The following is a 27151-nucleotide window of genomic DNA, read 5'->3' as shown; positions in this document are numbered from 1 at the left end:
GAATTCTCTGCAAATGAATAGAAGGAAAAATTGTACTGAATTATAGAATAACTGCAAGAAACTCATGGAGAGCAGTGAAAAACTACAAACCATTGCCCAATCTAGTGTAATTTTAGAGTTGATATAATAGGTCCCACCTTCAAAACAACATGGAATATGACAAAAACTACTTGTGCAATATCTGGAAAATTAGTCATGGCAACTGCACTTATTTTCTTTTGGTTTGAGATGTTTCATTGCCCATCTAAGTAGCTTCTTCAGCTTGAACAAGTTGGTTGAAAGAATCTGAGTAGGCAGAGAGTTGATGAAATGTGCCAACTCCAGTTGCTATGACTAAACTTCCAGACAATTCTAACAGGATGACTGAGAATCTTCATCAATATATCCATGTAATATTTTCCCCCAAATTATACTATTATCCCTAATAATTTTTATGATAAGAAGAAAAAATATTTTAAATTCACCCAGCTTTGATAACTTTGAAATTCAAAATTTTATCTCTGCTTCTTTTGGTACTCTTTATTTTTAATAAACAAACTATTACTGAATTATTTTCAAACTTATATTTGTAAATTGGCATTGGTGGCCTTGTTACCACCAAATATATTATTAGCAGCATCTTTATCACTAATAAAAATATATCTTGTTTCTTAATCCTAATACTTAGAACAACAGTAATGTGCTCTAGGAATTTAAGTTATCAGTCTTTCCTCGAAAAACCCAATATGTTTAGCAGTATATGCCATAAGAGCCATCTTGGCAGATCAGGAAAAGATGAAGAAATAAACATAACCTTTGGCTTATGCATATGTAAAGTGGGTTTTATAAAACATACAAAAACCCATATTAAAAAAAACATTTTTACATCTGTATCCAGCACACAGCCAGGATATAGTCATAAAATTTGTTATTCCAAATTAGTCAGTCAAAATGTTGTTGCATAAAAACTCAGCTGAAAGTTCATAATAAATTCTATTTATTCTGTCATTTCTTTTGGTCTAAAATTGACTATATAAAATAATTACTTTATTGTCATTTTCTATCTCCAAACTTACAGGGCTCTCTGGGTCTCAATGATATTGCCAAATATGCTGGTATTGATAAAGATGGAACAGTCAATTTTTATTATTTTAAGACACTGTTGCCCAAGTTAAATACTATGGCTGAATTAGCTAGAGCAGTGATGGCAAACCTTTTAGAGATTGAGTGCTCAAACTGCAACCCAAGACCCACGGGTGCTGGGTGGGTGTGGCCCATTGGGTGGGCATGGCTGCAGTAGTAACCGCAGATTTGGTGGGACTAAAAAATTCAATCAATCAGTTCCAACTTTGTGAGTTTTTTTTCCTGCGAGAAGTTGAAATTGATTGATTGATTAAACCTTTTTTTTTGCACACGGCGGCAGAGGCCTAAAGCAAAAAGGTTTTATAAAACCCAGCTGAAGCCTAGGACTGGGGCAATGGCATGCGTGCCCACAGAGAGGGCTCTGCGTGCCATCTGTGGCATGTGTGCCATAGGTTCGCTACCACGGAGCTAAAGCAACTGGACTATCTAATTTGGTCTCCTAAAGGATCCTTTCATGAGGGCGATGGAAACAAAGTAAACTTAACACCTCAGAACTAACCAATCATAAACATATAAAATGTTTACATTTGTACAAAAATCTCTGTAAAACTCCCTGAAATAATGAATAAAGATTGATATTTATATAAATCTCTACATGTCTGATGGTTGGCAAAACATCATCCTAATGGATTTAAGAGTGAATCTAAAGTATTTACATAAAAAATATGAGTCAGGCAGAAGTTTCCAGACCTCACTTCAACCAAGCTACATCACAAAAGTTGTGGCTTGAGAGCTAGTCCAATAAACTTGTAGGGACTATTTATTGTACATGTCCAAACCATATCATTAATAGGGGATTACACAAGTTGTAGTCAGTACTCTCTGAACACAAGAGGTTTTCATTATAGTAACTAGTTATTGATAATTTTACATTCCCACTTAACATACACATCCCTGTTCTGTACTGATTGATAATACAGCATGTGTTAATTGTAAATCATGCAATGTTGAACTTTCTTTACTAGTCTTGATTTATTGAACAATTATTTTATCGCTTATCTCAAACATTATGCAACACAATATATTAGGTTACTGTCTAATAGCTGCTTGGGTTAAATAATTTTATGTATCCAATTTCTTACACTGTTATTTTTTAAAATATAAATATGCCATCCTATTAAAAGTGAGCTTCCAAAAGTACTATGCTTAGCAGCAGAATTTTTATCTTAATTTTGGTGCCTACTGCATCAAACCATTATCTTTTGAGCTAACAGAGCTAGCAAAAGTCAGACATGCATGTTCTACAGTTGCGTGTGACCTTAGAAAACTGAGAGAAGCACAAATTCATAGTTGTTTGTCATTGTTTAAGCAATTGATCTGGCATAAGTGTCTGCTTTGAATAGTGTTTATATAAAAATGAAATTATGGGTGGTCTTTATTTAGTATTCTTCAACAGTTTTTAAACGGATTTTAAACATTACTGTAGTAAGAAAAGCAAAAGAAGAACTGGAAAGAAAATACTATGATTACAACTGGAAAATCAACTCATTTAGACTTTTAAATTCATTCATTCATTAGACTCATTTAAATTCAATGCAAGATCTATGCACAAAAAGTGACTCATTCAGAAACATTCTTAGCCATGCTTGCAACAGATTCCTTGGAATTAGTAATGCTTGTCTGTCTTGACTAAGTGATTCAACAAGTATAATCAAGAATGAGCAAATCTGGGCAGAGTCCAATACCTATTTAAACACAAGGAGAAATCAATACTTACAACAGGATTCTTTGTATTGGGGTCAAATTCTGTTGAGTTTGCATCTGTAGAAAAAAATAATAATTAAAAAACTGATGTAAAGTCTGTCAGTTCTGAGGATTAAAATGTTCTTCTCATTGACATTTCAATATTATGCATAATATATTCTTCAATTAAACAATATGAAATAAACCACTAAAATGAACACATGCCAACTGAAGACATTTATGAATGATGTTCTAACTGACATTGTGGGCAGAGACTCATATAAATGATAGCTAGCATAACAGATGTGCATCTATAAATACAGTACTTCCAAATTACTTCCTTGCTCTGAGAATGTGCTTAAAAGTCACTATGAACAATGAGGAACATTAAGCCTATGCATTAGTATTAATTGTCAGGTATGCCTGAATTCTACACCCCCAAACCATTGTGACAGCAACAAAGGTAGAAAAAAAGCAAATAATTTAAATGAGAAAATGTGGATTATGACATAAAGCCCATATCTTCCATTGTTGCATATGACATTGTGATGCAAATATGAAAGGCAGATTTTCATTGTGACATACTTTTAATCATTTTGACATCATAATAGTTAGCTATAGATACCCATGGATAATCAAGAATACCCAGACAAGACAGAAAGACCTGCACATGGGTTAGAGAGCAAATTAAAGTATACGATATCATGAAGAGAGTAAAAGAACTGAAATGGAAATGGGCTGGTCACATAGCAAGAACAACTGATGGCAGGTGGACCAAGGCAGTCATAGAATGGATCCCACTTGATAAAAAGCATCCGCAAAAGAGACCTAAAACAAGATGGATCGACGACATTAGCAAGTATTACGGGCCCAATTGGCAAAATAAAGGTCAGGACAGTATTGGTTGGAAAATGCAGAAGAGGCCTTCATCCTGCAGTGGATAGACAATGGCTAAACTGATGGTGATGATGAATCAAGAACTCAAAAGGGTGTTGGACCATGCTGTTGATTTTACTACTCTTGGTGATCAAAGTTTTTTTTTCTTCAGTTGTCAGTTTCATTAGAAATATGATCCTATCACAAGGAGTGTGGAATTTTCTTCAGATTAAGGGCATCGACATCCTGTTTTTGCCTGGAGAAATGGAAGATTCCTAAAAGTCTAGAGAGAAGATAGGAGACTGAAGGTGGCTGAAATCTAAGAAGTTCAACTTATTATTGAAGTATGCCATTGACTTATATATATATATTACTTAGTGTTGGTTGGTAGTTATGCAACACCAAAATTAAATCAAATAAACATATATAAGTAACAAGTCTTCATCTATTGTTTCTGAATATGAAATAAAAATAACAGTGTGCTTCACCTTTTGTGAACCATACTTGACAAGCATCTGGTTCAGCTTTTTATTCTTGACTCTAGCTGTCTACTTCATGTTGTAGATGCTCTTTTGAAGCTTGCACACTATACTTTATTTCCCTGACTCCTCAAAACCAGATGGCTTCAGTTTGAGGATATTAACCTTGATTTCCCCCCCCCATACATCTACTTTTATGTGTTTTGCTGTTGCCGTGTTAAAAATGTCTTTCAGTGGCTGGCATCCATTTCATTTCTTCCATATGCAGAGTTATTGTGCATGCACATTTTGACATAGTAGGAAAGTTTTCATGAGGGACCCTTTCTTGTGCCCCTTGGAGCATGTGGGCTAGGATGCTCAACTGCCATGCAGTTGAGTTTGGGACATGCAATACAGATCTCCTTCAAAGCTCACGGTCTCTACTCACTACTTATCTGAACATAAGGAGCAACATCTGACACCTCATGGTTATTATCTACTTGCATCAAAATAACCACTATTGGATAGTTTAATGGCTGCTGTCATAAGATCTTGGATCCTCCATCCCCTGCAGTAATGTGAATAGTCAACCATCATGCCTTCCTCACATCTGCGATTCAGCTTAATTCTCTTTTCTTTTGGCAAATAGTGATACACTTCAGGACTCAACACTTTCGTGTGCCCTGAGCTAGGCTTCTTTCCTTGCCACAGCTATATAGCATTCTGACTTTGGCTTTCAATAGGAAACAGTTTTGCTCACTGAGTTAACTGCTTCTCTAATATTTATCGGCCAAGAACCCTCCGCCCTGTGCGTTCCCACAGAGAGGGCCTCCTCAGGGTGCCACCGGTCAGAGAATGTCGTCTGGTGGCCCCCAGGGGGAGGTCCTTCTCTGTGGGCGCCCCGGATTTATGGAATCAGTTGCCGGTCGAGCTCCGGATGGCGCCCGACCTTCGCTCCTTCCGACGCGATCTGAAGACTCACTTATTTGAACAAGCCGGCCTGGCCTGATGGGGGATGGGTTGGGATTTTACTGTTGTCTTTAATATATCTATTTATTGTTTTAGCTCGGGCATTGTGTTTAATTCTTTTTTAACTTTTGTATTTTTGTATTTTTATATGTTTGCCCTGTTCACCACCCTGAGTCCTTCTGGAGAAGGGCGGTATATAAATAAAATTATTATTATTATTATTATTATTATTATTATTATTATTATTATTATTATTATTATTATTATTATTATTATTATTATTATTATTATTATTATTATTATTATTATTATTATTTATTGAAAAGTTTTATCATACATTTTATCTTTAACAAAGATAAAGGAGGGATAGGGGAGGGGTAGGGGGGTTTGTTAAAAATTGTTATTATTATTATTATATTATTGAAAAATGATGAGAATCAATAATTCTATAAAAAAACCAATGTTAATTATTTTTCTGGATTTCCTCCTGACATATTTTTCCTAAGGAGGGAACCTCTTACACAACAATTCTGCTAAATGAAATTATCTTGCTTTATTCCCTCAGTCTGATTAATTACTGAATGCAGCTAAGAACTATCTCCTTCTGCAAGTGGAGATTTCTTCACCTACAGAGCTTATGCTTATTCGATTTTTACTAAGTTAAAGTGGGACTTACTCCCAGATAATTAGGTGTAAAATAGCATATATTAAGCACATACCTTGCCAGTTTAGACAGTTCCTTGCAAATTCCACTACTGCCAGCTGCATTCCCAAACAAATTCCTATAAGTAACAAAAAATGATAAATGATACAATTGCATATATGCATTTATATATATTTTCCAGCCAAGAAACAGAACATATGCAGTTGCTTTGTGATCCCAAGAGCAAAAAAGTGAAGCAAAAATTTAAAAACAAAATGTCACAGGGTTTCTTCAACTTAACAACCTCTTGCCTAATGACTACTCACATTTAAGAAGTGGATGAAATAGGTGCTTTATGGTCTGTAGAGTGAGTGTGTGCGCGCGCATGCGCTCACACACATACACACACAGTGATTGTAAATTGTTGTACTGCCCCCTGTGGTCATATGACATTACGACAGGTGCTTGGCAACCAGTCACTTTTATAACTAATCATTCTGCAGTGATGTGACCATAATTTGCATTTTTTTTGTTGGTTTCCAATGCTTTTTGCTAGTTTCCAGTGAAAACCATCCATTCAGAAAATAGCTTTGCCTAATGAACACAATGATTCTCTTAACAACCACCACAAAAGATGTAAAAAATGTGGATTCATCACATGGGGGTCTCAACTTACAACTGCAATGACTTACAGCTGGTTTTCTGGTCCCAATTGTGGTTGTAAGTTAAGGACTACCTGTCTTTATCACTTTGAATTTTAAACATCATCCTTTCTTCTGCATTTATGTTGCTCTAATATTTTAATGCATGGAACGCTGTAACAGCGTTCCATGCGCCTTTGGTGTCTAGTCATGCCGGCCACATGACCACGGAGACGTCCTCGGACAAGCGCTGGCTCTTCAGCTTTGAAACAGAGATGAGCACTGGCCCCTAGAGTTGGAAACAACTAGCATGCATGTGCAGGGGAACCTTTACCTTTTAAAAATATTTTAACATCATCTCTTCATCTTAGGCAAAAGATTAATCAACTGATTGGCACTTGCATATTTTCTATTATTAGAAAGTAACTGGGAGCTAGGAATAAGAGCTAGACAAAGTTTCTTTGAATACTGGTAGTCCTATCAACTTTTAGTTACCGTTCAAAGTTACAACAGCATTAAAAAAGTGACTTACGACCATTTTTCACACGTATAACCACTGCAGCATTCCCATAGTCACATGATTAAAATTCAGATGCTTGGCAACTGGTTCATATTTATGATGGTTGCAGTGTCCTGGGGTCATGTGATCACCTTCTATGACCTTCTGACAAGCAAAGTCAATGGGGAAGCTAGATTCACTTAATAACCAGGTTACTAACTTATCAACTGCAGTGATTCACTTAACAACTGTGGCAAGAAAGGTCATAAAATCGGGCAAAGCTCACTTAACAAATGTCTCACTTAACAGAAATTTGGGGCTCAATTGTTATCCTAAGTTGAGGACTACCCGTACTCACCTAATTTGGCAATGCAGTTTTTTTGCAAACTGCCAGACAAATCCATAAGCTGGAATATCAGGGGGGAAATATCAAACATCAATAATTATTTTATTTCCTTTTTTGGGTAAAGGGGATAAAAAGAGCTTTGTTGCTACATGATGTCCAAGAAGTAAGACACTGATTGCAAGTTGCTCTTTGCACCCTATTGCTCTCTAGAACAGGGCTTTTCAACCAGTGGTACGAGTACCACCTGTGGTACATTGGCACCTGGTTGGTGGTACACGACCATCCTAGAAAAGTGGTAGCGGGGGAGGGGAATGAGCTGAACCGGTAGTAGCACTGCACAAGCTTGAGCGAGAGATGACTGGAGCTGCAGGGCTGTCAGGGCTCAGCAGAAGTGCCAGGATCAGCGCTTCTTCGGGGCTGTCAGGGCTCAGTGGAAGCGCCAGGATCAGCGCCAGACTCCAGCTGGAGGTCGGCGCTGATCCTGGCGCTTCTGCTGAGCCAGAAGAAGCACCGATCAGCTGGAATGTTGCAGCATCACCAGGGTCTTGTGATTTACATTCAGATGCTTGGCAACTGATTCATATTTATGACAGTCACAGTGTCCCAGGGTCATGTGAAGTGACCAAAGCCTGCTGCAACCACCCAACAGACGGGGCGGGGGGGGATAAAAACCAAACACCTCCCACCCCACCCCCGCTGCCAATCCTCAACAGAAATGCTCACAACAATGAAAACCTCGGACAAGAGTAAGAGCGCTGCCGGGTGGGCAGGCAGGTGTCTTGCTCGGCTGTGGCTTGGGGGGCACTTTTTTCAGTGCCATTGTAACTTCAAACAGTCACTAAGCAAACTGTTGTAAGTCAAGGACTACCTGTACTTCATCACTTTTTTCCTTTTTTTTGGTCATTAAATTTTTGACACTTTGCTAGGCGACTGATGGTACTCGGATGTTGCCATATCCTAAAAGTGGTACAATGGGTGAAAAGGTTGAAAAGCCCTGCTCTAGAACCAACAAAAGGCCAATAGGAGGCCATCTTGAAGCCAACCAAGGCTTTGTGTGTTTTTGTCTTTTCCTCCCTGTCATTAAAAAAAACACACCATCCTTTTATTGTGGAAATGGCAAAGCAAGTCCTCAATGAGGCTGTGTACATCAGGAAGACGGTGGCAAAATACAACACCACCCTACCATCAAGCAGGAGAGGAAAACGTTTGAAACCCACTTGTTCTAAGGCAACAGAGAACAAGCTGCAAAACTGCTTGTGCAATTTTTCCACTGAAGTAGAAGCCAGTTTAACTTCCACAGCTCCCAGGACATTTCTGAGATAGCTGCTGCATGAAGTGCCCTAAAAGCTCACAAGCTTCTGAGCTGGCATTTCTACTTTGAAGTTGGAGATTCACAAGCCTGGGAAATCTGACTTGAACAAATGTTATCAATTATGCAAGACAAAAAGTCCACTCCTGGTGTACTTTCTTACCAAGAAAAGGCTTTTTCCTTTTTCTTGCCCATGAAATGGCTTGAAGCTTTCCTTCAGTTCCCCTATGGCCAAAGCCTCCAGGTACTAATATGCAACTGAAATAATACACAATACAAAATTCAAGCATAACACATGAGCCAAATAATTTAGATTTGAGAATTATGCGTATCTGTGTCATACTTTTACTGATGGGTAGAACATAAAAGACCTTTTATCTGAGTTTTTCATCTTAACATTTTATCAGCGTACGTTATTTCAAACATACCATTATGGTACATAATATGTGATCTCATCCTAAGGACAATTTTTAAAATTTTTTGTCTGCATTGCATAAACCTGTTTCTTGTTCACATAATAATATTATTAATTAACATAAACTAAAGGTTTGCTTTTTATTATAACTTATTTCAATTCATAGTTTAGGACATTCACAAAAACTAAATACCGTAACTCAAAACACGTAATAGGAATACTTCAGCAAAAGTAAGGCTGAAATTTCCAGAAATGCATAGTAAGAGTTGGGTACAAATACACTCTACATACTGATATATCAAATGTTCAGGTTTTGAGCTGATTATAAATAAAATTAAAATGCATTTATTTATAAAACAATAAACAAGAATCAACCAGGTAAATCGGGGTGAAAACTGAAGAAAAAGGTATTTGCTTACTCTGCTTTACATAGCTTCTGCCAGGCCTGATGGAATTTCACTGGATTCTCAGCCTCCATAGCAGGCTCAAGGTCTGCTGAATCTATATACTAGTTGAATAAAAAGGCAGAACATACTTTAAATATATGTATATATATACACATACATTAAATACAATGGAACTCTTCTCAAAGTGAAAACCTTAACAGTTTATAATTAGTAAAGTTTTGAATCTACAAAGCATTCTACTCCAGCACTGGTTCCGTGATTGTACTTAGAGTGTTAGGGAATCTATTGAATAATGTAAATTTTACATAATTTAGAGACATTTACATAATGCAGAACAGGTTGAATAAAATGTGGGCTCCAGGATGTTTTTCAAATTCATAAAAAAGAGGGAAAGCTTGTTTCAGATGAATGATGTTGTCAGGTCCCCAAACACTCATCGTTTTCCCTGCATACTGTATATATGCTACTTTTGGGGCCTGCCATTCTGCTGGGAGGAGGGGGAGCTTACTCTAGCTTGGGATAACTTTCACTTTCTACCCTCTCCTCCTGCCTCTGTCCCCTTGAGAAAGAAATGTGTCTCCCTTATCAGGGAGACAGTTACAGAGAATTGAAACTGGAGAAGACCTTGAGATGTGCACCTACTGTGCCAGTTACCCGCTCATAAAACCACCTGTGGATTGGCTGGATTTCAAACGGACATTATGACTTTGGTGGGAGGAGGAATATTGCTCGCTTAACTAAACCGTTTGCATGGGATTTTCCCCAGATCTCGCTTTATCTTCCCTACCGTCACTGACCCCTAATAAAAGTATCCTTTTGAGACAATGACTGTTTCAAGAATTCTGCTTTCTTGGGTGGTTAGTTGAAGTGGGTCCTTATATAAGGCGAGATCTACATAGTACTAAACCCAGAGAAGCTGCTGCTCTACCAGGGGAGTTGCAAACTATTTCTACATGGAGAAGTTCCAGGCAGAGAAATGGTCCAGAGATCTCCTCTGCCTAAAAGCTGATGAAAGCCTCTCCAGGGACCTGTAAGAGGCCAGACCTTCTGGTGAAGATTGAGCCAGATGGTCACTTGGATTCGGTAAGAAGGACTCCAAGGATGGGAAGAGAAACCCCTGAAAGTGTCTCTTACTCAAGGCGGAGGGAAGAAAAAAGTAAAGAAGAAAAATCCAGAGCCTGCCCCTCCCGACAAAGATGGAAAAAAGGAGGAACTGAAATCGGGGCCAATGGAAGCAGTGATGGAGTATGTGAAAAAGACCCTCGATGAATTTAAGATGAAGCTGAAGGAAAGCCATGAGTCAGAAGAATTGGAGGGGGAATCAGAGGAGGAAGAATTGGGGGTCCAAGAGACACAGCGGCTGGAGCCCATGAGGCAGCACAGAGGCGGGGCCATCCATCTCAAGCAACCAGAGGCAGACCACCTCAACCAGCCAAGGTGACACCAATTCCAATCAGAGTGATGTTTGATGGAGACCCAAAGTGATTGGGGCATTTCCTAGCACAACTGTTCACCTACATGCAAACCTATGAGAGAACACTGCCTACCGATGTTGAGAAAGTTCATGTGGTCACCCTGGCTCCAGAAGGTGGAGCAGCTGACTGTGACCCTGTACAACTGCAATGCACCCAATTGAGAAACTTCAATTTATGGCTGCACTCCGCAGGCATTTCGAAGACTAGCTGGCCTATAAGAAAGCCTGGGAGCGGATTAAGACACTGAAGCAAGGAAGGAAATCAGTCGCTGAGTATACTGAGGAGTTCAGAGAGTTGGCCAGTCACCTACGCTGGCCAGAGGACATCCTGGTAAGCTGTTTCCAGGATGGACTCAATGAAGAGCTGCATAATTATTGCGTAGCCCTTGGGGCCCCAGGGTGGCTGTATGACTGGTGCCTGCTAGGTGAGGAAGTAGGGATGGATCAATGCAAGCATCTGCATTGGTGAGACCAATGACTGGTGAGACCAAGCTTCAAGCAGCAGACTGATAAGCGAGGAGAGACTGCATGACCTTTGCCTGCCCCACCTCGCAGCACTGCCTGCTTCAAATGTGGCAAAGAGGGACATCAAGCCATGGATTGCCATGGTAGGACACCTGCCAAGAGAAGGAATAATCTACTGGCCAGGAGACCCCCGAGGACCCAATCACGCCCCAGGGAGACTGCAGTGAGATCCGAGGAAGTCACAGAGCTCCCCTAGGATCGCAATCGAGAGGGTCGAGCTCCGACTCATCACTACGATGATCCAGGGACAGCGGAGGATGACTATGAGGATGACCTATTGGTGAGTGGGCCCATAACAGTGCCCCTAGAACCCCTCTCTCACACACACACGCCGGGGAGGTAGGTGGTCTCCCATCCTATTGCTGAGGATGCTTTTGGTCTCCTCACCAGGTCTCCTCGCATGGAGAGGGAGTGGGCCTCCCTCTGACCCATGCACTTTGCCCTCCTGCACCCACCATGAGCAACCTGACCAAGGAGAGTAAGCACAGAAGCAGTAGCCTTGAGGAGGAGGTAAACGCAGCTGGGCACCCCCTCGGGGAAGTCCGGCTAGGCTAGGCAGGGATGTGGGGTCCTGGTGCTGTGGGAGCTCAAGCGCCGGGCTGGGCGCTTGACCTCCACTGCCCAGGGCTCCAGGCAGTCCATGCCACTGTCCAGGAGCTCCCTGAATGGCCTGAGGCTCACTGAGGCTCCTCCAGTGGACCATGCCCTAACGCTCACCCTGGTCCCACCCCCCCTCCTCTGGAGACACTCAGATCCACCCCAGTCCAGTGCCCATGATGCAAGTAATGTCGAGCTGACCATGCCCACCCAGTAGGCCACGCCCATGCCAGCCACGTCCACCCAGTAGGCCACGTCCACCCAGTGGACCATGCCTATCTGGCACCCAACGATAAATAAATTGGGTTTGGGTTGCAGTCTGGCCATTCGGTCTCTAAAAGGTTTGTGCCCTAGAGCTTTGTATACCCAGCACTGGTAGGACAGTGAAATTAGCAGCCTTGCTGGACTTGGGGTGTACCTGGTGCATGATTAGCCCAGAACTCGTGGGGAAAATGGGGATCCCCCTCAGGAGGCTTAAGATTCCAATTACTTTTTGCCAACTGGATAGTTCGGTTGGGGGGGGGGTGCCTGCCAGTTTTGCCACCAGACCCTTATACATTGACTTGGGAGGCCACACAGAGACTTTTAATGTTTATTATGGCCCCAGGAATGGAGTGGCCATTAGTGCTAGGACTGGCTTAGCTAAAGAAGTGGAACCCCATGATCAACTGGAGAGAAGGCCAACTGAGATTCCTGCAGTTGGAAGCCTCGCCCATCACTAAAGAAAACTGCGGGAGATGTGGATTATGTCATGATTTTGCCTCCGGCTTCAGTGAGTTCCAGTAATTCATACATCAGCATCAGCATCTTTATTTCCAATCAGGAGAACTACAAGCTGCATTTTCTAATTGATATTATTCATACAAATGCTATATGCCAGCCAATGGCAGCATTTGCTGGAAATTTAAAGGTTACAGAATTGGGGAAGGCTGTCCTGTATCTTTCTTACAATCAATGTATATATTAAAAATATTTTCATTTAATTATCATTGAAATAGTAGCTCTGTCTGTGTGAGGATGCTTTCATATTGTATACAGACAGAGATCAGAGGAAAGTATAGCTAATGCATATATAGATATCTTGCAAACTGTAGAACAGCATAATATTAACACTAATAGCTAGCCAAATTTCCAGTGCATTCTACATGCTTAAACTGCAATTCAAAAATGTACATGCATTGTATTCTTCCACCAACTAATCAATTTTAACTTTGTATGACTAAGGTATTGTTCTAGGACCCCACTTGCAAATTCACAGCCTCCATTCATCTGCAGATGATGACTGGAACTAAACCACTGAGTCGTCCCCAAAAGCTTTAAAAACTCTTGCCAGAACTTTGAAGTGAATTGCACTCTGCGGTCAGATATTATTCACTGTGGATCATCAGGCAACCTATAGACATGCTGCACAAACAGTTAAGCCAGGGTGGATGGAGAAGGGATTTTTCTGGCCTTTGCACAAAGTGTACTTGCTTAGAAAACAGATCAGTTATCACCCAAATTATTGTGTTCCCTGAGCTCTTGGGGGAGTTCCACTATAAAATCCATGGAGATTTCTTTCCATGGGGCATTGGGCTCCGCCACTGGTTGGAGCAAAGGTGGGGTTTTCCCTTGTTGTCATTTTGCTGAGGCACATACTGGGCAACTGGCTACATAGCACTCAATGTCTTTTTTTAGCAATGCCCACCAAAATTGCCATTTAATTAAGTGTAAGGTTTTTACAAACCTGAAATGCCCTCGGGTTTTAGAGTTATGACTTTTCTTTAGCACTAATAATTTTTGGCTTTGGGGAATGTATAACTTAGCCCCTACCCAGGCTAGACCATTCTGCATTGTACATTCATTCTTTTGGGTTTGGAACCACTTGTCACTCTCCAATACTGCCTTTAGGGTCATTTCTACATTCTAGTCTATCTTTTGCTTGCACTCGGGTGGTTACTGGTGCAGCAAGCTGGCGGGATGGAATGACTGGCCTGATCACTTCAGGCTTAGAGTTGTTGTATTCTGGACAAAGCATCTGCTAGGAAATTTTTCCCCCTGGGATGTACTGCAGTGCAAAATTGAAACAGTTAAAGTATTGAGCCTAGTGGACCTGCTTGGGCAACAATCTCTGTTTTTTTTTTTAGAGCCTTCAAGTTTTTATGTTCAGTCCACACCTCGACCAGTGTTTTGCCCCTTCCTGAAAAAGTCTACAAATTAGGAGCACCCAGTGCACCAAATAAGCTTCCTTTTCCCAGACCGCCCACCACCATTGTTTGGAGGTGTGTGCACATGGTTGCAGGGCACCCTGATCATTCTGTTGCATCGCTAGCATCCACCTGAACAATGAATGGGGTGTTTGGGTCTGGGTATTTCAACACCGGCTCAGCTGCAAAGAGGTGTTTCAGTTTCTCAAACGTCACTTGGCATTCCATTGTCCATTTCAGCGGCTGGCTGAGTTTGGGCTTCCCCTCCTCTTTTGTTTTTAACACATTGGTGATGCGGAGGGCGATCTGAGCAAACAATGGGATAAATTGGTGGTAAAATTTGCAAACCTCAAAAAACTTTGCAGTTGCTTTCTGGTGTAGGGTGAAGCCCAGTCTGGTACAGTTCGAATCTTTTCCATCTCTATCCATCATTAGAGATGCAGTAGCCCAGATAGCCGATGTTGCTCTGGTGGAACTCACATTTGGAGAGCTTCAAGTAAAGCTGGGCAGCCCAAAGTTTTTTGGGTACTGCCCTAATCAACTTCACATACTCTGCCATGGTTTCAGTATAGATCACTATATCATTTAGGTAAACCACCACACCCTTGTATAAGTGCTCATGCAGCACCTTATTTATTAGCTGCATGAAGAAAGCAGGGGCCCTTTACAGTACAAAAGGAGAACTTTAAATTGAAAACATCCCAAAGGGCAGTTAAATATTGTTTTCCACTCATCACCCTCTTTAATTCTGACTTGGTAATATGCTTCTCACAAGTCCAGTTTGGTAAAAAAAAAAAACTTTCATTTTGCCAGATGGGCTAGCATGTCCTTTGTCAGGGGCAACAGGTAGATGTTTTCAACACACACCCCATTAGCCCTCTATAGTCTACACATAGATGAAGGGACCCATCCTATTTCTCCCAGAACAGGACCAGGACAGCCACCCTCGGTCAGGCCGATTGGATGAACCCGCAATTTAAAATTTTATCTATAAAAGCCTGCAACTCCTCCAGTTTCCTAGGAGTCACTGAATATAGCTTGGGCTTAGGCAGTTTAGCACACAGCAGGATTTCCAAGGAGCAGTCAGTTGGCCAGTGGGATGAGAGCTCATCTGAGCTCTTTTCACTAAACACATCCTGCAAATCCTGGTACTCCTGAGGAATTCAAGGGATAGCTTTCTTCCATTCCTGCATTGCAGCACCTACCTCCTGGCTTGGCTTTGGGGCCCCTAAGTCCTCTCCCAGTTTTCCTTTTGCTTCAGCCCCCCCCCCCCCGGGATTTTAAGCAGCTCCCTCCTCCAGTTCACATAGGGTTTCCATTTCCATAGCTATCCTAATCCTAGCACCAGTGGTCTTTCCACGCCTGGTGCTACAATAAAACTCAAGAGTCTCTGTGTGCTCCCCCATCCATATTTCTATCAGCTCCGTGACAAATGTCACTGGGATCCCCCCTGCTACAGAGCCATGTAGCTTGCAAAATGCCACTACTGAGTCGTCTAAGTCTCATTCCTAGCTTTTCAACCAGGGCAGGTGTCCGGTCCACCTTCATGTCCTGCCATTCTGTTGAAGGGGAGGGGGAATGTTGGCATATTTAGGATGCTTTCACTTTGCTGTAATTCTTGGGAATCAGGGAGGGAAATTGTCTTCGGAGACGAAGCAGACTCTCTCCCAGACATCATAACCTGAGAGTGACATGTTATCTGCCTAGCACCTCAGCATTCTCAAAACATCTTCATGGCATCATATTGGCTGCCAGTGGACTGGATGGGGGGTTGAGACTTGGGAAAAATGAAGTAATAAGTTTGCGTTTTACATGAGATATTCACATTCCGCCTGACTTTCCTGCATCTACTTGAACATTGGGTGCTACCTAACAAAATGAAATTCAATGGAGAGAAAAGTAAGGTTCTACACTTAGGCAAGAAAAACCAAATGCACACATACAGTATAAGTGCTACCTTGCTCAGTAGTAATTACTGTGAGAGGGATCTCGGAGTTCTAGTGAACAATCACTTAAATATGAGCCAGCAGTGTGCTGCAGCTGCCAAATAATAATAATAATAATAATTCTAGGCTGCATTAACAGAGTGCTAGAATCAAGATCACGTGAAATGTTAATACCACTTTATAACACCTTGGTAAGGCCACACTTGGAATACCAGTTTTGGTCATCACAATGTAAAAAAGTTGTTGAGATTCTAGAAAGAGTACAGAGAAAAGCAACAAAGATGATTAGGGGACTGGAGGCTAAAACATATAAAGAACAGTTGCTGAAATTGGGTATGTCTAGTTTAATTAAAAGGACAAGGGGTGACATGATAGCAATATTCCAATATCTCAGGGGTTGCCACAAAGAAGAGGGAGTCAAACTATTCTCCAAAGCACCTAAAGGCAGGACAAGAAGCAATGGATGCAAACTAATCAAAGAGAGAAACAACCTAGAAGTAACTCCATAACTCCAGAAGTTATGAATGCTCCAACACTGGAAGTTTTTAAGAAAAACCTGGACAACCATTTGTCTTAAATGGTAAAGGGTTTCTCCCTGAGCAGGAGTTAGACTAGAAGGCCTCCAAGGCACCTTCCAACTCCTCCTCTTACTCCTCCTCCTCCTCCTCCTTCTTCTCCGGATGCTACGGATGCTCAGCTAGCTTTCAGAGCTTCCTTCTACTAAAATATTCTTCACCTGCACCCCGGGCGATACTTGTTTCAGAATGGAACGCAGAGTCAACCTTGAGCCAGTGAGAATCGAACTGCTGAACTGCTGGCAACCGGCAGTCAACAGAAGTAGCCTGCAGTACTGCATTCTAACCACTACGCCTCCCCGCATGAACTTTATGGTTTGCTGCATCATCCAGTCAGCTTGGCCATGCTCTCTGCTCATCTCTTCTTCCTCCAGCTCTTTCAGCTCCACTTGTTGTTCCTGATGGCAGCTGCCGCAGCTTCCACAGGTAAAAGGGTATCTCTTCCCAATCTTCCTTTCTCCTGACACCCAAAAACCACCTGGGTCCTGGCGGGTCACCACAGTTTTCTGCCTCTCCTGTCCACTCAGAGAGATCCAGTCCTGGAGGAGGCCTGAGCAAAGCCTCCCCCCAGCATTTTTTTCTCTTCCTGATCGCTCCCTTGAGCCAACATCGTGTGCACAGTTCCCACGATAGATTGATGTCCTCTCTAGGTGGACCACAATTGCAGATTCCACCTAATGTCAGACCTGCCCCAGTCTGATTCCTTAGGGAAGAAAAACTCTTGACTCCATTTGGTTGAAGTGAAAGGTACTTTTACTAAGAGATGCTGATTGCAGTAAAGTCAGGCAGAATCTGAGTTTCTCATGCATCAACATAAAACTACTCTCTTCTGGCCTGTCCTTCCCTCCATGACCAGTCCAAATCCAGCCAATGCAATGCTGTTGGGATGTTTTGGGAACGTTGAGGTGTTTGAGCTGGCAACTTTTTATACTCAGGGCAAACAGCCTTGAAGGTGCCTTGGAACGAACCAGTTCCATGTTGATCTGCTTTTCGTCAACTGTCATTCCCACCTCCCAAATTCCTACACAAAATGCATACAGTTTTGTCGCCCATTTGTTACCCCCCATCCCTCTCTTCTAGTTCTTTGATGGCAGGATGTCAATGCAGTGCCAAGTCAAAGATGGTGGACCTGACACTGCTTAGCCACATGTAAAAACATTATCTTAATGCATACAATTATGAGTAGGATTAATATATCAGTTAAACTGACCAGTCACTTTAGTGAGATAGGCAGTGTGTACATTTTATAAATGAATAAATAAAATAATATTAATCAAGAAATAAAATATTTCTCAGGAACATGGGACTCTTTTTATCTTTCAGTACATAAATTATTATAAAAACTCTCAGGACAAAGCCACATACTTAAACCACTTTAGAAAATGTGCAAGAGATCAGCAAAATTATTAAAGACCACATGTGACTAAAAAAACAAACTTTAGAAACATTGTACAATGCTTACAAAACACAAAGAAACAATGAAAGGGAAAAATTGATTGATTCTCACCATTAGATCAAGCTTGTGATTAATCGCTATAGCTGAATGCTCTAATGCCTTGAAAACAGAGGCGTAGCAATCACTCAGTTTTGTATACTTCCCAACTAGAGCAACAGAACAGCTGTTTAGCATCCTCTCATACCTGGCAATATAAAATATCAAATAATATTTAGATTTCCAAATATTTCAGCAGGTATTAAAGTATTATAAATTTGGACTGGATATAGTTAGTGTGTGTGTTTCAGTGACTGTGTGTGTGTGTTTAAAACAGGGGAAGCCATGTTCTTAACTGTCAAAAACAGATTGCTAGCAACTGTGTTATAATTAAGGTTCACTCTCCAAGTTAAAAAGACAAAATAACAGAAGCTTGAAATATTTTTTAAACACAAAAACCTTCCAGTTTATTCTACGTATCGCTCCATCTGAATTTCCTCTTCCTCTGAATTTCCTCAAACCATCTTAAGGAATGAAAACACTGCACAAATATAAATGGTTTGATGGGTAATTTATTATTAAATAATAGTATAAAGATAAAGTTAAAGGTTCCCTCGCACATGCGTGCTAGTCGTTTCCAACTCTAGGGGCCGGTGCTCATCTCCGTTTCAAAGCCGAAGAGCCAGCGCTTGTCCAAGGACGTCTCCGTGGTCATGTGGCTGGCATGACTGGACGCCAAAGGCGCACGGAACACTGTTACCTTCCCACCGTAGTGGTCCCTATTTTTCTACTTGCATTTTTTACATGCTTTCGAACTGCTAGGTTGGCAGAAGCTGGGACGAGTAACAGGCGCTCACTCTGTTAAGCGGCACTCGGGATTCAACTCGCCAAACTGCTGACCATCTGATCAACAAGCTCTGCATCCTAACCTACTGAGCCACCGTGTCCCTTGAATAAGAGTATACTCAACTGCAATAATTTACACCTCTCCAGATAAGAAGCTGATTGAGTTATTTATATGAGTCAAGAAAAAAGAGGGCAGTTGAGAATAACATACCAAAGAGAAATTACATTAAGAGAAACTCCACACAAGATTTACATACTAGTTAGATGTTTTGAAAAAATTAATTAATTTATTTTTGCTATAAAAATGTAGGTTTTTGGATTACTTTCTGATGCAGGGGCTCTATCTCTTAATTGGTAGAATTTGTACCTCACCCTTAGTCTTATGAGCTTTTGATGATGGTAGGAAACTATTCATTATTAATTATTATTTCAATTTATATAGCCACCCATTTCAAATACATGACTCTGAGCAGCTTATAACAGTTAAAAAGAAAAGAAATGAATACAACCTAGAAGCATTTTTCTTTCCATTTTTTTCTTTTTTTATATTTTATTCTTTGGAGAATGTAATAAGGCGTAATTTAAAAAGAAAAAAACACTAAAAACCATATAAAACCAAACGACATAATTGGTAGCCAAAATATATAAACTATCAGCAATGTACCCCTGAATCCTCAAGCCTGGTTGCAAAGCTATCTCTTTGAGGCGTTATGAAAAGTCAGTAGGGGTGGGGCCAATCTGATCTTCTGAAAGGGAAGAATGATATCCCACAAGAGAAAAGACTCCCTTCCTAGATCCCGCCAGGTGGCAATCCCTAGCAAAGTGTTTTTGGGGAATGCCTGGCTGGGAAATTCTGGGGGTTGAAGTCCACACATCTTAAAGCTGCCAAGATTGAGAAACACCATCTAGTAGATGGGATCCAGAGCATGGCTCTCCTGCCGGACATAATGGGATGGGCAGATGTTACCTGGGAGAGGCAATCCCTCAACTAAAATGATAGTGTGTGACATCTTTGCAGGTCCCTCTCAACAGCTCAAAGAAAATGAACAAGCAAAATTAATATTTTAATTATTTCCCTCCTTCAGCACAGGTAAAGGTAAAGGTTCCCCCGCACATGCGTGCTAGTTGTTTCCAACTCTAGGGGCTGGTGCTCATCTCCGTTTCAAAGCCGAAGAGCCAGTGTTTGTCTGAGGATGTCTCTGTGGTCATGTGGCCGGCATGACTAGACGCCAAAGGTGCATGGAACGCTGTTACCTTCCCACCGTAGTGGTCCCTATTTTTCTACTTGCATTTTTTTTTATTGAAAAGTTTTACAATACATTTTATCTTTAACAATCCCTCCCCTCCTCCCTCCACACAGCCCTTCCTAACCCTCCCTAACCCTCCCCCCAACCCTTCCCCCCTCCCCCCTTCCCGACTTCCCAGAGCTAAATACAAGGTATAAAGGTAAAAACAATCATAAACAACCATATGTTAACAACAATAAACTATTAAGTCTATCGCACTCTAGCTCATATAAAATGACTACAAGCAATACTAAGATCACATCAAAACTTATACAAATGCTAAATGAAACTTTTTAGTCCTATATTTGTTCTGGATATTCTACTTGCATTTTTTATGTGCTTTCAAACTGCTAGGTTGGCAGAAGCTGGGACGAGTAACAGGCGCTCACTCTGTTACGCGGCACTCGGGATTCGACCCGCCAAACTGCCGACCTTCTGATCGACAAGCTCAGCGTCCTAACCCACTGAGCCGCCACGTCCCTATCAGCACAGGTAGAGCCATGCAAAATGTCAAGCATAGGGGAATTTTCTTTCCTTTTATGGGGATGAAATGACTTTTGTAAGTGTTTAAGTTCGAGCACAGATTTTTGCTCCTTGCTTCAACAAAATGCTTTTGTTTTAACATTTCTGACTGAAAAGAAGAGGTGAGAGCTTTGGGAATGAAACTGATGACAAAATTGAAGTACCTTGAGCTACAACTGCATGGTTTCAATCTCCGCACTCCATGGCTGTTTCATTCTGCCAGGGGACCCTAAATGGGTCTAAAGTCACCCCAGAGTGGCAGCAAAGAAGGAGCCCCCCCAATGATCGTGGAACGAAGGAGGTCGACCAGTTTGATCCAGGGGAAACCCTCTAAACCAGGGCTTGTTTTGTCATAGAACGCTCAGAACGGAGTTCCGGCACCTTTTTTGGATGGAACTTTGTAGAGTAGGCAAGGTATGACACGTGTGAGTTCCAGCACCTTTTTCTTTTACAAAGAAAGCACTGCTCTAAACACACAGGAAAAAGGCTAGCTACACCTCGGTGACAAACCCAAGTTACCGGCAGCCAAAGTCCAAAACCACTAACCAGAACAACTGTGAACAGCACACTTGGAACTGGGTGAGAATATCGATCTTCTCTCTTCTAGTTTGTAACTGACTTCCTGGAAAAGATCCCCAAGAAGCAAAAATAAATCCTACAAAAGTGAGAAGGGAGGGGACCGCACCCTCACCCTTACATAGACAGAAGCGGCAAATTTAATTTTTATGGGGGGCAGAAATATATTGAAATGAAGTCAATAATACTACAGTCTGGATAAATCTGAAAATTATGAAAATTGTTAAGATTTCACATCTGAAAGAATATTGATGAAAATACAAGAAAATAATTCTTTGTTTTAAAAGTTGGAAAATGAATAGCTATTGACATCTTGTGGAGAATGAGAACATAGAACAGCAGCTGCATTGACTCAGAAATTGGCAAGATGCCCAGAAACAAAGAACAACTTGTTCATTTGAACCTCAGTGACTTCTAGCTAAATAGAGAACAGCTGGGAATAGAAGAAAGAAAATATACTGGGCCACCTACTACAGAGTGAGAACTATATTTGTTTTGAAAACTGCTGATCTTCTGGGATTATAAACACTTACTGAGCTGTGATCTCTAAGCTCAAGAATTGTTTGTAGAACAAGAAAAATCCTTGACTTTTGGCTAATTTTCTAGGGGGAAATTTACTGGAACTTCCTGACAGTTAGAACAATTAACCAGTGGAACAACCTGCCTCCAGAAGTGGTGAATGCTCCAATACTGGAAGTTTTTAAGAAGAGACTGGACAGCCATTTGCCTTAAATGGTGTAGGGATTCCTGCCTGAGCAGGGGGTTGGACTAGATGACCTCCAAGGTCCCTTCCAACTTATTATTATTATATCAATTATGGAATTATAGAAATTATTATTTTAAAATATACGCGCGCGCGCACACACACACACAGACAGAATTTTTCTATGGAAACCTCTTGGGTAAAAAGTTTGCATTTTAGCGCCATCAGAATTGTAACATAATATGTAATATCAAAAGATACTGCAAATACTTTCTTATTATATCATCTTACCAGCTTATGTATTATTTATGAAAACACTGAAACAAACAAACAACTCTGAAAAGCCTGGGGCCTGATAAATGTTTCTTGCAAAAAGATTTTCTGGTGCAAATATGATACAAGAGAAATAGAAAAATCAAGATAAGAAACAAAGAAATGTACCTATCTGCAATTTTTTTCCATTTGAAAAGAAGGTGACTTGGTTGATCATCAATTGGTAGGCTTAGCCTCTCTTTAAAGTATTTAATTATACCTTGTTCTTCCAAAAGGATTGGCACTCGGTAAGTGGAAGAAACGTCATGGATGAATATTACCTAGAAGATATGAATTGCAATTATTAATAGTGTAAATTTCAAACTAAATACCCACCGAACCGGTAAAGAAACTCTTTAAACAGTGATTTAGTAAACCCTAGAACTACCCCCCACTTGGCCACCAGTCTCAGAAAAGGAGATACAGTCCATCATTAAAAGCTTAAAGTGCAATAAAGCCCCAGGTGAGGATTTTTTTACCAGCAGAATTATTCAAGAAATTTCCCAGTTGGTGGAGCCCTGTATTAGCAGGTCTTTCTACACACATAAATAACACCTGCCATATACCAGATAGGTGGAAGATTACAATAGTTGTCTCCATATATAAAAAGGGAATAAAAAGGATCCTAGTAATTACAGGCCCATCAGCCTAACTGACATTGTAGCAAAAATATATGCTAGGTACCTTTTGAACAGAATTGAAATCTGGGTAGAGGAAAACAATATCCTCACAGAAGAACAAGCAGGTTTTAGACAAAACAGATCTACTATTGATAACTGCTTTGCCTTGAACCATCTAATTGCCAAATATGCCTATAAGAGGAGACCCCTGTTTGCTGCTTTCATAGACCTTACAGCAGCATTTGCTATGGTAAATAGAGAAGTACTATGGAGTAAACTGACATCTCTTAAAATAGAACCCAGACTCCTAGCTTTGATTAAAGCCCTTTACACAAGTACCTGTTTGAGGGTGCGGTATGGGGTTAATGGGGCTCTGACTAACAGGATTCACACAAATAAAGGGATAAGGCAAGGGTGTATCCTTGCCCCATTATTATTTAGTTTATATATATCAATGACTTGCCAGGGTTAATGAAGGATCCCATGGTACAAATGCCGATGATCCTAAATACTTACTGTAACAGCTTGCTTTATGCTGATATGATTTTATTATCATACTCACAAGTAGGATTACGTAGACTATTAAGAAGATTCAGCTCTTACTGCCAGGATAACTCCCTAATCATTAGCAAATAAAAATAAAAAATAATGGTGTTTGGAAGACACCATCAGAGACATAAGTGGCAATTAGATGGTGAACCAATTGAACAGGTTAACACCTTTGTATATTTGCGCGTAAGTTTTTCCAAGACTGGATCTTGGGCCTGTCATCAAGGGAGTACATTTAGAGCAAAAGCCCGTTTGAATTTACTACTTAAACTAAAGAACCATAGTTACCCAGGGTCCCTAACCCCATTAATTAAGGTTTATAAGGGTAAGGTTACCACTATGCTCTTGTAAGGAGCAGAAGTTTGGGGTCTTTACTCAACCACAGCCCTAGAACAAACACAGTCCCAGCATTTGAGATGTATTTTGGGTGTAGATCCAAAACCATCTGCTGCAGCAGTTAGAGCTGAGTTGGGAATTCATACAATTCATGCACTATCCAAAATTAGAGCATATAACTACTGGTGCAAAGTTAATGAAATGGAGACTGATAGACTCCCCAAGTTATGTCTATTAGAGCAAATAAAATTACAATCACAAACCTCCTGGATCACCAAACTAACAAATTTTGTAAGAAGTTGTGGCCTTCCTGTCTCTTGCGTAATAGGAAAACAACTCAAAAAAAGAGTTGCCCCAAGAATTAAGGATATAGAAGCACAAAATGATATAGCTATTCTTAGTAAGGTGAATAACTTGAGATGGCTGAGTAAATACAAACATACTTTTCAAGTAGACAGCTATTTGAAGTTACAACTACTAAAACATCTTCGGGAGATATTTACGCGAGCGAGATTCGAACAGCTTGACACAATGGTCAGATATGGGAAATTTCATTCTATACCCTACAATGAGCGTCTCTGCATTTGCGGAGTGGCAGAGGTAGAATACCTGGCTCACATCCTATTTGACTGTTGCCTGTATAAGAGGGCGAGAGACAGGTATCTTGGTCTATATAACAAACAAATGACCCATTGGGATCCCCATATCAAAACAACTTATGTCTGGCCAGAACTTGAAAATAACATTTAACGCAGCACAGTACTTAAACAAAATGGTTTGGTTGAGATCTGCATATGTGGGACTGATTGGGGTAGATTGCAAGGGCGACTCCAAAATATAATTTTATCATATTTTATCTATATCTTAAATTATTGTACACTATTACAACTTCATTTTAGATTGTATTTTATTCCCATTTCATTTTAAATCGTATTTTATTCTAATTCCATTTTAAATTTTATTTTATCAAATTCCATTTTAACTTGCTTTTATCAAATCTAGTAACAATTTGTTGCTGGAACTTTGCACTTTGATATGGCCCAAGGGCTAATCAATAAAGACTTATTAAAACTAAATAGACAAAGTGTGCATGTATGTGTGTATGAATAAATATCTCCTTTAGCTCGACTCATTGCTTTTCAAAAAGGATGAACTATGTTATGGTGTACTGACTGGTTATTTTAGAGACCTTCTATCTCCCATACTATTTGCCTGATCAGTTTGATCTGTTTGGTGTGTTCCAGGATCCTTCAATTAAACAATGACATCTATCTGGATCACAGAAGCATGACTTCTCTGTAATAACATTTGCTCTCTGGAATGAGGGCCACCCCTCCAGGTTCAGATACCCACCCCCGCTTATATTTTATGGGCTCTGAAGACCTAGTTCTTTGCAAAGGCCTTTGGAAAGGATGAGTGAATCTCCATTGTGTTATGTGAATTCATTTCTTTTTGCTTCCTGACTGTGGTAGAATAGAATAGAACAGAACAGAACAAGAGAATAGAATAAAAACTTTATTGTGACTTTAAATGTACACTAATCAGCATATATTAAAATAAAATTTCATTGCATTCAGCTCTCAAAAAAATACCATTATGCATATACCCACAGAAATTCGGGCAGATGAGCTGGGCAATGGTGCCGCCCGCTGCCTCCCGAAACAGCTGCAGGGGTGCCGGGACATCTCCGCCTCGCCACCTGGGCCGTTGGCAACCGTTATAAACGGGGGCCAGCGCCTCTGCCCTGCCTCTACCTCTGTTCATGCTGCCGGGCAGGGGCGGCGTCTCCGCGGATCAGCTGTGCGGCGGAGGCGCCTTCAGGCATCCAGGAGGGGCCGGAGGCTCTGCTCTGCCCCGGCCCTCAGATCTGCTCCTGATCGGCTCCCGGGCGGCAGCGGCGTCTCCGCGGATCAGCTGTGCGGCGGAGGCGCCTTCAGGCATCCAGGAGGGGCCGGAGGCTCTGCTCTGCCCCAGCCCTCAGATCTGCTCCTGATCGGCTCCCGGGCGGCAGCGGCGTCTCCGCGGATCAGCTGTGCGGCGGAGGCGCCTTCAGGCATCCAGGAGGGGCCGGAGGCTCTGCTCTGCCCCGGCCCCCAGATCTGCTCCTGATCGGCTCCCGGGCGGCAGCGGCGTCTCCGCGGATCAGCTGTGCGGCGGAGGCGCCTTCAGGCATCCAGGAGGGGCCGGAGGCTCTGCTCTGCCCCGGCCCCCAGATCTGCTCCTGATCGGCTCCCGGGCGGCAGCGGCGTCTCCGCGGATCAGCTGTGCGGCGGAGGCGCCTTCAGGCATCCAGGAGGGGCCGGAGACTCTGCTCTGCCCCGGCCCCCTGATCGGCTCCTGATCGGCTCCCGGGCTGCAGCGGCGTCTCCGCGGATCAGCTGTGCGGCGGAGGCGCCTTCAGCGGCGATGGCGACGACTCCCAAGCTCCAGCTCGGTCGCCTATTCGGGGAGCCGGCAGCCACGATGGCAGTGGCGGCAGGGCTTCCCCAGGCCCGCCCCCTGGCCCTTGGCAGGCATCCAGGAGGGGCCGGAGGCTCTGCTCTGCCCCGGCCCCCTGATCGGCTCCTGATCAGCTCCCTGGCGACTGCGACTTCTCCGCAGATCAGCTGTTCGCCTATTCAGGGAGCCGGCAGCGACGGTATCGGTGGCGGCAGGGCCTCTCCAAGCCCGCCCCTGGTCCACGACAACCATCACAGCCATCCAGGGGGGGCCGGAGGCTCTGCTCTGCCCCGGCCCCCTGACCGGCTCCCGGGCGACGGCGGCAACATCTCTGCCCTGCCCCAACCCCCGCACCTGTTCGACTCCTCCGGCGGCGTCCCCAAGCGACCAACGGAGGCGCTGCGGACCAGCTGGGTAGCGGAGGCGGCAGCATCGTCGGCAGCGGCGACGGCGAGTACCCTGCGGGGCCCTAACCTGTCATCTCCCCACGGGCCCGAAGACCGGCGGGGGCAGTGGCGATGGGGCGCCTCTAACCCGCCCCCGAGCCGCTGCAACTGCTGCAGCCATCCAGAGTGGGGCCGGTGCCTCCACCCTCGGCTCCCTATTATGCCTCCCTGGCCAACAGCGACGCCAGGGATGATCAGGAAAGACCCCGCGGATCAAATGGATCAGCTAGGCGGCGGAAGAGACAGCCGCAGCAACCTCCCTGAGCGGGGCCGGGGTCGTTGCCCTGCTTCGACCTCCTGGCCTGCTCCTGAACAACGGCGGCATCTCCCTGGGATCAAGGAGGTGCCGCAGACCGGCTATGCGGACCCGATCGACCACCACCGAGGAGCCTTGATAGCGGCGCTGAACTTCT

At 42.4% G+C, this 27151-nt stretch overlaps 1 protein-coding gene across 6 annotated transcripts in view; it reads right to left on the bottom strand.

The window, feature by feature from the left end:
- Positions 1–27151, bottom strand: part of CTPS2 (CTP synthase 2) — a 147054-nt gene that overhangs the window by 70540 nt on the left and 49363 nt on the right. For 5 of the 6 annotated variants that reach the window (XM_081327030.1, XM_081327028.1, XM_081327029.1 and 2 more), the window contains 6 exons: positions 22478–22629; positions 18179–18311; positions 9381–9469; positions 8710–8804; positions 5828–5890; positions 2840–2883 (listed from right to left, as the gene is read on the bottom strand). In XM_081327030.1, the coding sequence (XP_081183156.1) occupies positions 2840–2883; positions 5828–5890; positions 8710–8804; positions 9381–9469; positions 18179–18311; positions 22478–22629 (576 nt within the window). Of the gene's footprint in view, positions 1–2839; positions 2884–3394; positions 3965–5827; positions 5891–8709; positions 8805–9380; positions 9470–18178; positions 18312–22477; positions 22630–27151 lie in introns of those variants that run through there. The other variant, XM_081327033.1, reaches the window with a different exon arrangement.

The sequence above is a fragment of the Vipera berus genome, assembly GCF_964194415.1.
Source record: "Vipera berus genome assembly, chromosome: 4".
NCBI classification, from domain to species: Eukaryota; Metazoa; Chordata; class Lepidosauria; order Squamata; family Viperidae; genus Vipera; species Vipera berus.
The sequence above is the reverse complement of the archived record's forward strand: the minus strand, read 5'-3'. Positions and strand labels throughout refer to the sequence as shown.